Raw genomic sequence first — 11,928 nt, 5'->3', positions numbered from 1 at the left:
AGTAGTCTAGAATCTTGTTCTACTCCGAACTTTAACTCTGAACTCTGATTTTTTCAACTCCGACAAAGTTATAGTTGGACAGAGTTGAAAGTACAAAACTTTTGCCCAACCCTACCCAAAACTTGCCTTTACCTCCTCATTCTCACAAGTAAAACACATTTTTAATGAGAGAATATTAATACTGTTTGTTAACACATCCATGAATGATTTAGCCCGGTGGATCGCGGTTCGAAATTAATACTCCATCCTTGGAAAGTACCGAATACCGGTGAAGGATAATGACCATGCTAATTATTAACTCGACTTTAATTAATCACAAACATATCTAAAATAATCTGAAATATATATATATATATATATATATATATATATATATAAAGATGGTTCATACTACCAATAAAAAAAACTTTGAAATGATAAAAAAATTAATGGAAGTTGAGAAATCTCAATCTCAATCTTTGACTAAACCAAAGACGTTAGAGATCTCTCTATCTTAATTAATTAAACAAAACAAGATCCTAATTAATGAATTTATATATGGTATCAGTTTGAGTACTATACGGGGCGCGGCAACGTCCAAGTGAATGATCATGTGGATGCATGCGTGCAGGAAAGGTTCAGATAAAAGTAATTAACATTATTATTGCACAGAAATATAAAATTAAGTGAGTCATTCATATAATTGCCTACGCATGCTGCTGGAACATTAATATAATAATAATAATAAAACCCAGATTGTATGGAGTGGCTTTGACTATCGATGATCATCTTCTGGGTAGGGTATTTACGTACGTAGGCATGCATGCAGAAGCCTGATTGGTATGATCATCTTGATCTAATTTTCATTAGAGATCAAAATTATTAAAAATTATTTTCATCAATCACTATTTATTATCTTATATTTTATATTTTATAAAAAATATTTTTATATTTTATAAAAAATACTCTATATCTTATAAAAAAATTATAGATATATAATATAAAAATAAATAATAACTGATCCATACAATTCTTCCAAAATTATAGAATTAGCTAGGATAATAGTCATGATCATGTGATTTCATGCACGCTATTTTGATATTGGTGCAAGTCATGGGGATACGTGCATGATGAAGTCTAGCTTTGACTACGAAATTAATTAGGACATAACATGATCGATCTTATAAAAAGCTGCTAGCTAGCCCGCCCATGAAAATACGAATTATAAAGCAACACGTAACGTTGGTCTGTATCAATAACAATTAGGATCTGAAATTATTAATTAATATTGGATATACCTGCATGCATATAATACTAGCAAGCAGCTAGATTCCAAAAATTAAAAGCCATGCAATCAAGAGGTCGAAAGGCAATCAAGTACTGGCCAGCCATGATCGATGTGGTCACTCCTCTCGCGAAAACGAAGGCCGATTGGCGTAATTTGCTTAATTATAATGCATGGGCATCTTTATCTTAGCAATATATATAGCTAACCTAGCGGCACGCCACTTGTTTCAATCCTATCTTCATGACTTTTCCTCTATCTTATCTTTACTACTTTTTTTTTTTTTTTTATGAAATTAATGATGTCATTATCAGACTTAAAAAAAAAAAAAAATCTCTCCATGAATCCCCGGCCTGATTCTATCCGTCCACCTGGTTTTATGTAATTACTTTCTGATCTCTCCAAAACTGAATATATATATATATATAAAAGATAAATCATGTGTTTTGAAATAAGTAGGTTTCTTTTTTGAGTAATTCTACATACAATCGTGAATTGCGTAACCGTGTAATCGTTTTGAAAAAAAATGAATAAAACATGGGACCCACATGAAAAAAATTAATTTTTTAATAATAGACTCCACTCTTTTTCAAAGCGATTACGCGGCGGTTACGCACTTCACGATTGTACGTAGAATTACTCCTTCTTTTTTTGACAAAGGAACTCGTGAAAATGATTCCATGGGCCACTTACTCCTAAGGTAGTCTCACTTTCATAATTTCTTGATTAATGATTTTAGAGCTAGCTAGCTGCCCATTTGCGTTTGGTCGCTAGGCAAGAAAAATGAGAGGAGCTAGAGAAAAGAGAGGCAGCCAGCAGGCATGCAGGAAAAATGTATATATGATGATCAACATATATATATATATATATATATAATTAATTGTAATCTATTATTGCACTCGAACATATATAGAAAAAGTGGCACAGAAATATTAGAATCGTGACAAATAACTGACGTAATGTGATTCATGATTTACTGATCTTGTGTACATTTAACGATATGAAAAAAAATGATTAAAGATATGAAAAAAATACTTAAAAAAATAAATACATTATAAATAATAAATAAATAATAATCCTATCACCACCCTCAACCAAAAGGTTGAAACACGACGCCTCTAGCTAGAAAGATCAATGCTCTGGCCACCTCTCTGTAGATTAGTATATATAGATCCATCCATCCTTCTGTTATTCAGTACTCTGTACTTTCTACGCAAGCAAGTCCTCTCTATTTCTTATCAAAATCAAACAGCTGATGAGTGAGAAACTGTGTCCAAAAATTAAATGGCATTGATCAACATCACGTGTTTGGAAATAGTAATATTAATCTCGACGCTGATAAATATTGGTAGTTTACGTCACCAACTCTTTTTCAATGGTACTGTTGCCGACTTTTCCTTCTTCTTTCCATGAATGAGTTAAGTATTATTGCCCTACCATGCTATATAGATTATTGCAATCTTATTTCTTCTAGTTTTCACTTCTTAGAGTATTTTTATTAACTTGATCAAATGAGAAAATTATTTAAAATTTAGATAATTTGTATAAAAAAACTCTACATTAGATTTGGCCATCTTCAAAATAATTTACATTTTTTGCTACAATCATTGGCCAAATATAGAGAACCATAATTGGTTCTCCAAATATTAAAATACTAATTTCTCACTCCAAGCAAACAAATTAAATTAATTAGAATATAATTAACATTTAACATTTAGAATATAATTATTATTAACATTTGATAATACTTTTTTAATATTAATTTAACTAGAATATAATTATTATTAACATTTAATTGGTAGAACTATAAAATGTGATAAAAATAAATTTAATTAATTAATTATTAAAATAATAATATTTTAGTATTATATAGAATGTGAATGGCTAATTCAATGTGGGGATTGAATTTAAATAGAATAGGCAAATGTAAAAAAATGTGATATTGGCTAAATTTTAAAGATGCATTTGCCCAAGCCAATGAGAATGCTCTTAGAGCACTAGCAACTCGTCAAATTCATATTTAAAATTTGATAAAAAAATACATATTTTTTATAAATATAAAACCTTCATATCTATAACTCCCCACATTAGATTAACCATTAAATTCATTAAAATATTTTTTAATTTTTTCTTTCATATATTATAATTACACTAATCATATGTTAATTAATAATTTAATTAATAAAAAAATATAACTTAACTCAACTTAGAACAATTAAAACTTCATTTTCACCAACAATTCAAAAAATAGTACAAATTTCCACCGTTTCCACTTTCAAAACAGTTCATAAAAACAAAATATATATTTAGAGTAGTTCATTCATGGTTGAGGAGATGTGATTTTAAAATAAAATAATAATTTGGCGATTAACAGTAACTCGCTATATATAAAGAATGAGATAGACTTAGTATAGCTGAAAGCTTCAACTCTTATGCTTTACCGAATTCAATGCAGCTTGTTTAAAAACTACAAAGTTCATATTTAGGCTTTCTAGGAATTTGAGCGAGGCCAATGCATATGTTTTAAGAGTACTCTTAATGAAATTTTCATCTTAACTTTTAAAATACATCACAAAAATCTATTTTTTATATTTGACATACTGATTTTTACAATATATCATATATCAACTTATCTATTTTTTTTTTCATATCATTTAAATATTATACTTTTTAACATTTTTTTATTCGTTTCAAATATTTTCTTTAACTATCAATGATATTCTAAAATCTTTTGATATTTACAATATCTCTCCAAATAAAATTTCATATAATTATGTTACATTTTAAATTAATTCAAATTTATAAATTAAATCAAAATATAAATTAATTCAAAAAATAAAAATAAAAGATTATATAATGAAAATAAGAGATTAATTCTGCTTCAAATTTTGTCTTTGGCTCTCAGCAAAGAAGAAAATGTGAGAATGAGAGAGAATATCTGAAATAAAAATAAATTACTTTTGAAAAAATTAGAACAATCAAATAACAGGAGAGAAATTAGTTTAATTGGAGGGCACTTTTAAGAGAATTTCTTATATTTTTTAAAAAATATATTATAGAATATTCATTGGGCGTGCTCTTAAATAGATAAAATAAATATAAAACTTATGCAAGATATCAGTAGGTAGGTAGATGAAACAACGTGTATTTAAATGCATTACTTTTCATTATAAATATGTACATGTTGATAAGTGTTAGAGATATAAAAATTAAAGTGATTTTACGTGATTTGTTAAATTTATTTTATAATAAAAATAATTTTATAATCTGATATATCACATTAAATTATGTCAAATTATAAATTTATTTTGAACATAATCTTAAATGCACAAATTTGATTGGAAACCGTTTTTTTTAATTTTTGTCATAGAACTTCAACGGTAGCGGCCTATTTAGGACATATTTGAAGGGTGAGATGAGAATTTTATATTTTATTTTGAAGTTTAAAATATTATATTTTAATATTATTATTATTTTAAAATTTAAAAAATATATATTAAAATTTAAAAAAATTAAATTATTTATTATATTTTATATAAAATTTTTTTAAAAAATAATGATAAGATGGAACGATATGAGAATTTTATATTTTATTTTGTTATCCAAACCTGCCAATAAGTCATTTAAATGGACCATTCGATTGAATCGTGGTCCACATCTGCCATACAATCCGCGTCAACTTTGCCACCTCAAAGGAAAAGTTGCTTTCAGTCATCAGTGACTAGCAAAGAGATATTATATAGGTGCTGTAAAGAAGTGATCACTAATAATTTAGAGATGTTAAATCTAAAAAAAAAAAAAAAAAAAGCACATTAATAAAGCGAGTGATCTTAATAAAATTTTATCATATTATTTTTCAGGTCGGCTTAAGATCATGGGTCCTCCATTTTTTTTTAATGTTTCTCAAATGATTTGGCTGTACATGATTTTATAACAAAAAGTTGTATAAAAAAGACAAAGTTGACGTATAAAGTTGAGTTTGATATGAGGCCATTTATACATCAATTTTGTTATATAACTTCCACCACATTTCACATTTCATATTTTTTTAATTTTTAAAATTTTTTTTAATTTTTTTTTGAGTTTATTATTTTTAAATTATTTCAAATTTTTTATTTATTATTTATATAATAAATATTTAATAAAAAAAAAATTAAAAAAATATAGAATATAAAATGTTAGAAAGTTGGAAAGATGTTTTTCATAACACGCACTCTAAGAGAGTGCGTGCCTGCTTCGTTTACGGAGCACATAACACACCTTTCCAAAAAGCATGTTATGTTTCAGTGAATGCCAAGTGGAGGAAAATGACAACCTCTCCAAAAGAATCCATCTAGAATTTGAACCGAACCAAACCAAACCAAAGCAGATGACCCAGAAGCCACCTATTTTCAGATAAAAACGTCACCCCCTCGTATTTGTAGCTCCAATTCCACCCACCTAGCTACTTGTTGCGATACCATTCTCTAGACGTTCTTGGTGTTTCGTGTTTATTCTTGATTTGTTGTCTTCGTTGGTTGGTCGGTTTTTCTCTTCTTTTATTATTATTATTATTTGGATAAAAATTTGGTGGGTCTTTAACTACTTTCTGCACTCTCAAGTGAAACAGATCGACGTTATCTAAACGTTTTGTAGTGTTTCTTAGGCTTCTTTGAACTGGGGAGGGTTATGAACCTATCTGGGTTCGTCTTCACTTTCCTTCAACTTGTTCGAAGAATGTACTTTCTCTGATTCTAAGGCAGCCCAGCATGGATTTGGAGGGTGAAATCCGAAGCCAGCCAATCAAGGTAAGACATGTCGCAAAGTACTGTGGGTAGTTTCGTGAAAGACCCTCCCAGAAATCCTGGATTTTCTGATCATCTTCTTGTTTTTTGTTTCAGAAGGACTCGTGGAAGACTCTTTTAACATTGGCTTATCAGAGCTTAGGTGTTGTGTATGGAGATTTAAGTACTTCTCCATTATATGTATACAAGAGCACTTTTGCTGAGGATATTACGCATTCAGATACGAATGAGGAAATATATGGGGTTTTGTCTTTTGTGTTCTGGACAATTACGCTGGTGCCGCTGCTCAAGTACGTGTTTATTGTGCTTAGAGCTGATGATAATGGTGAAGGTGGGACTTTTGCTCTGTATTCATTGCTATGCCGGCACGCCCGAGTCAGCGCATTGCCCAATTGCCAGCTTGCTGACGAGGAGCTATCGGAGTACACAAAAGACGGAGTTGAATCCAACGATGGAAATATTGGGCGGAGACTAAAATCGACATTGGAGAAGCATAAAGTGTTGCAAAGGTTACTGCTTGTTCTGGCTTTGATTGGGACTTGTATGGTTATTGGGGATGGGGTCCTTACACCAGCAATTTCTGGTATTAGAGGTTATGATATTTTGATTTTATTTCAAGTTCTTAGCTTGGGATGTCACTAATTGAGAATCCTTTCTGATTTTGATCGCTGTATAGTGTTTTCGGCTGTGTCCGGGCTGGAGCTTTCCATGTCAAAAGAACACCACCGATGTAAGTTCCTTGACTATTTGGCCGAGATATGTCAAAATTCATTACTATCCGGCAACTCTTTCAGTTGATCTGCAAATAAAACATGTTTCCTAATCACATGTTGGTTTGCAAATAAAATATCCCCTGATATCTTAGTATTCTAGTTCCTGGTGGTGATACCAAGTTCTTATTGATGCACTTTTTCTGAGAATTTTAATGTCGTCTATTTCACATGTTTGGTGAGGATTAAAGAAGCAAATCATAGTTAGGGATATGTTTAATTCTATCCTTACATACCGCTGTTTAAATAATATTTGAAAATTCAAAACCTTTTCTTCTCCTTTTTCCGATGCACAGATGTGAAGTTGGTGGACTAGTTATGAGTGTTGTGGACCTTGTGGTTCCCTACGCAAGACAAACTACCTGCTTTAATCAAAGCATATCACTACGAAAGTAAAAAAATAATATTTACATTAATAATGTAGAAGGTCAAGTTGATGACGCCCTGTCTAGTAATAAAGATGGAATTCGTGGCTAAAGAGAGAGGCTTAACTTATTTATGAAAAGATAAAGCTATAAGGTTTACCTTTTATAAAGTTGAGCAATCTAATGAGGCAAAGAAAAAGTAGCTCAGTTTGGATAAGACTCCAACCAGGATGACGATATATATAACGTTGGAGGGCATTCAGCATCTCTGTTAGATTGTGTAATAGGAATTATGATCATTATTAGACTGGTCAAATAAAGTTAGAACTATCACTAAAGGCCCCCATGAGGTATACCATATACATAATTGTGACCATGGAATTAACCAAGCCTGGATCCACTTGTCCCTGTCCCAAGCGTTACAGCGCACATACCAGAATGAAGTCATGATCGTGATCATCATTCTTTTATAAACTTCAACCATTGTGGTCGAATCATCTCCTCGAGTCACTATGGAGTATATCTGATGATATGTATAGCATCTCCACTTTCTAAATCTCCATCCATTCTTCAACTGTCCCTCTTATTACCATCATAGGTGTAATCAGCTTATTTGTCCTCCTACTAGTGGTCTACTGTCCACTGCCCTTTTTTTGCTGGTCCTGCTGTCTCTACTTGCTGGCCTTTACAATCTGTGAGCATTATGTTCCCCACCATCCATCAAGGTTCAACAAAGTTGCCTAATTCATTGGACTTTGATAGGCCATTTGATGACATCATACAACCTTAGCTTGGAGGAATCTAGTATAGCAATTATAGGGGGATGCTTGCCAACATAATCTAGAATGACTGGGATTGAGATTTTCCCCTTTCCCTTTATAGGTGGTACTCTTTATTCACATTTAAAAAAGTGCTTAGCAACTAAAATCTTACTGTGGCCAATCACAAATTAAATGGAAGTTTTTAAGCTTCAAGACGATTCATTCTTAGTCTCAATTTTTTCTTCTTAAGAATTTAAATTTAGTAACAAGGTGTAAAACTGATTTAGTGATAGTTAAGTTGAAAATGGCACAATTGTACGGAATTATTTATATACTCACCATTCCTAACACTCATATGCATCCGTCATGTTGGTGTTAAATTCAAAGCCAATACCAAGTGTTTTTGAATTGCCATAACCATCCGTCATGCTGATGAAACAATAATATGATCTGATCATTTAGGTGTATCTTACCCATATGGGTTATATGTATGAATGCAGGAAGGGCTTCCATAACCATCCATGAAAACAGCAAAATTCTTTCAAGTCATATTTATCATATATATGCTGTAGGGAAACCCTATTTTCATTTACTAAATGTTACTAGCTTGGAACTTTCTATACTGGACCAGGGAATTCTTTCAAGGAGAGTTCAAGACTTACAGTTAATATAACTGTCACTTTTAATTTAAATATTACCCTTCACGTTTCCATTGAGTTCAGTTATGAGGACATGAAACTTCACTTGTGCCTTTATAGTCCATGAGTATGCTTCATTTGGAATTTGTAGCATTGCTTTTATGCTAGCTTAATGATCTTGATATAAGTAGATGAGATGTCTATCAACTGCATACCTCCAGAAGAAGCCTTCTAAAGTTCTGAAGGTTGATTAGGGATATCGGCAATGCTAACAGAATATGATTTCTCATATACTTGAGCACAGTATTCTGTTCCTCAGAGTTCATTGATTCTGCAGATGTTGAAGTCCCAGTTGCTTGTATCATACTGGTATTTTTGTTTGCTCTCCAACATTACGGGACACATCGGGTAGGGTTCCTCTTTGCACCTGTCGTGATTACGTGGCTTTTATGCATCAGTGCTATTGGTGTGTATAATATCTTCCACTGGAATCCCCATGTTTATCAAGCACTCTCTCCATACTACATGTACAAATTTTTGAAGAAGACACAAAGGGGAGGGTGGATGTCCTTGGGTGGGATTCTTTTATGTATAACAGGTACAAGAATATGCAGGGTGTACTGTGTACTCTATTATCACTTTACCCAATACAATGTTTTCCCCTCTGATAATAATTTTTCAACATTTCAGGCTCAGAAGCTATGTTTGCTGATCTTGGACATTTTTCACAGTTGTCTATTAAGGTAGATTTATCTGATTTTGTTTGTTGGTGGGTATATGACTAAAATCTGCAAAAGAAGTTTTCTGACTCTGCTCAGTGGATTCAAATAGAAACTAAAGAGACACTCTAGGTTCATCACTGATGATATACCATGGGACTTATAATTTACCATAATTTGCTTGAAACATTAATGAGGAAATCAAAGCATAAAATAAATAGATGAAGTTTCTGGTAGTCGGTTCAGCAGCAAAAAATTCTATTGCCCCAGTTCAAATAAAAGTGCATTAATCAGACCAGCTTCTCCTCTGGTAGACGTTCCTATGTTAAGTAAAAGATTTGCATGGTCATGCTTTATAACGGCTTCACACATTTATGTTCATAGATAAACTCATGGTAAACTATTATACAACCAGTACCTGCACGCTACTTGTTTAACAGAAAGCTCCTTTGCAGATTGCTTTCACTTGTATGGTGTACCCATCCTTAATCCTAGCATATATGGGACAAGCTGCTTATCTTTCTAAGCATCATGCTATTGAAAGTCACTATCGGATTGGATTCTATGTCTCAGTACCTGGTAGGTGCATACTATTGTTACCTAGAGGATAAGAATCCAGTTTAACTCTTGGCTTGGGAATTGACTAATTTGAAGTACTGACCTTATTCTTTCAGAGAAAATAAGATGGCCTGTTCTGGGAATAGCCATACTTGCGGCCGTGGTGGGAAGCCAAGCCATCATTACTGGGACTTTCTCTATTATCAAGCAGTGCTCTGCTTTGGGTTGCTTTCCAAGGGTCAAAATTGTCCACACATCATCTAAAATACATGGACAAATTTATATTCCGGAGATCAATTGGACCTTAATGCTGTTATGCCTGGCTGTTACCATTGGCTTTAGGGACACAAAACGCATGGGTAATGCAGCAGGTACCAAGTCCACATAAAAATTTGTTTTGTGTTCACACAAAATGTTTACATCAAGTTGCTCTTTGTGTTATTCTGTATCTCCCTATTTCTCTTCCTTTTTTTGTATCTGGTGGGATTTTTATCACACGATTCCTTGGTAGCCCTCTGATTTTGGCCTCGTGTATAAGCCTTTGAAATTCATACCTCTGTACCGGGACGACAATTGATTAAGCTCTTCTTCATCTTTCAATGTCAAAAACTGCCTTGATGTGTGGGAATGGGATCAGCCAGGAAACATACTAATTATTTTATTAATGGCGTGGAGACTTTCAAGTACTAAACCCACCAAAAAGAGAAAGAGCAGCCAATAGGTTTAGTTTATACGTTGTGAGTTCTAATCATGAACATAATGTTTCATGGTCTCTAATCATCATCACTTTTACAGCATCTTCTTCTTTTGAACAGGTTTGGCAGTTATAACCGTTATGCTGGTAACTACCTGCCTGATGTCTCTAGTCATAGTCCTTTGCTGGCACAGAAGCATCTTCCTAGCCATTTGCTTCATATTCTTCTTCGGCTCCATTGAAGCACTCTACTTTTCAGCGTCCCTCATCAAGTTCCGCGAAGGAGCATGGGTCCCCATTGCCCTCTCATTTATCTTCTTAATTGTCATGTATGTTTGGCATTATGGCACACTCAAGAAATATGAGTTTGATGTTCAAAATAAGGTATCCATCAACTGGCTCCTCAGTCTTGGTCCCAGCCTTGGAATTGTTCGGGTCAAGGGGATTGGACTTATACATACAGAGCTAGTTTCTGGGATCCCAGCTATTTTCTCTCACTTTGTCACCAATCTCCCAGCTTTCCACCAGGTTGTAGTATTCCTCTGCATCAAATCTGTCCCAGTGCCACATGTCAGGCCCGGCGAAAGGTTCTTGGTCGGAAGAGTTGGCCCAAGGGAGTATCGGCTCTATAGATGCATAGCACGGTATGGCTATCGTGATGTTCGAAAGGATGACAATGAGCTCGAAAAAGATCTTGTTTGTAGTATTGCAGAATTTATCCGGTCAGAGGGACCGGCATCCGATGTGGGAACAGAAGATGTGGAGAATGATGAAAAGATGACAGTTGTGGGGACTTCATCATCGAACGTTGAAGGTATAAGAGTGTGTGAAGATGATGGAAACGTTGGAGAAATGGCAGGTACTTCAGAGTTGAGGGAAATTAACTCCCCAAAAAGGGTTAGGAAGAGAGTGAGATTTGTTGTGCCAAAGAGTCCACAAATTGATATAGATGCACGTGAGGAGCTGCGGGAACTGATGGACGCTAGGGAGGCAGGAATGGCATTTATTATGGGGCATTCATATGTGAGAGCAAAGAAAGGGTCCAGTTTGATGAAGAAAGTCGTGATTAATCTTGGCTATGATTTCTTGAGGAGAAACTTCAGAGAACCAACTTTTGCTTTGAACATTCCTTATGCATCCACTCTAGAGGTTGGGATGGTGTACCATGTTTAACCACGAGTGTAGCTTTGTATTTTGCGTTTTTAGCATCTGTGTCATTGTAAATGGTGTATCGAAGTTTCTTTTTGTTTTTCTTCTCTTTTTGAATGCTTATTCAAGATGAATTTACCGAGCAAACAGGCACAAAGTGCTTATGGAGCTGAGGTTTGATCTGCAGATGGTGATAGTCAAACATGTCTGGATGTCTTTCATCTTC

The 11,928-nt window shown here is 33.4% G+C and overlaps 1 protein-coding gene across 1 annotated transcript; it reads left to right on the top strand.

Annotated features, from left to right (window-relative positions):
- The first annotated feature begins 5,568 nt into the window (after positions 1-5,568).
- Positions 5,569-11,928, top strand: LOC108997092 (potassium transporter 8-like). Its single transcript, XM_018973207.2, has 9 exons — positions 5,569-5,784; positions 5,910-6,051; positions 6,145-6,631; positions 6,725-6,778; positions 8,920-9,180; positions 9,273-9,325; positions 9,757-9,880; positions 9,976-10,230; positions 10,675-11,928. Exons 2-9 carry the CDS (start codon positions 6,013-6,015, stop codon positions 11,724-11,726), a joined length of 2,325 nt encoding a protein of 774 aa, XP_018828752.1. The 5' UTR covers positions 5,569-5,784; positions 5,910-6,012; the 3' UTR covers positions 11,727-11,928.

The sequence above is a fragment of the Juglans regia genome, chromosome 10 (genome assembly GCF_001411555.2).
Source record: "Juglans regia cultivar Chandler chromosome 10, Walnut 2.0, whole genome shotgun sequence".
Taxonomy (NCBI): domain Eukaryota; kingdom Viridiplantae; phylum Streptophyta; class Magnoliopsida; order Fagales; family Juglandaceae; genus Juglans; species Juglans regia.
Note: the sequence above shows the minus strand (reverse complement) of the source record. Positions and strands in the feature narration are given on the sequence as shown.

What these genes read in the sequence shown, in the direction of transcription:
- LOC108997092 (XM_018973207.2), top strand. Translation starts at nt 6,013, where the DNA reads ATGGATTTGGAGGGTGAAATCCGAAGCCAGCCAATCAAG. An exon ending in GTCAAAAGAACACCACCGAT is followed by an intron (nt 6,779 to 8,919) that starts GTAAGTTCCTTG and finishes TTGATTCTGCAG; the next exon opens with ATGTTGAAGTCCCAGTTGCT. An exon ending in TTTCACAGTTGTCTATTAAG is followed by an intron (nt 9,326 to 9,756) that starts GTAGATTTATCT and finishes GCTCCTTTGCAG; the next exon opens with ATTGCTTTCACTTGTATGGT.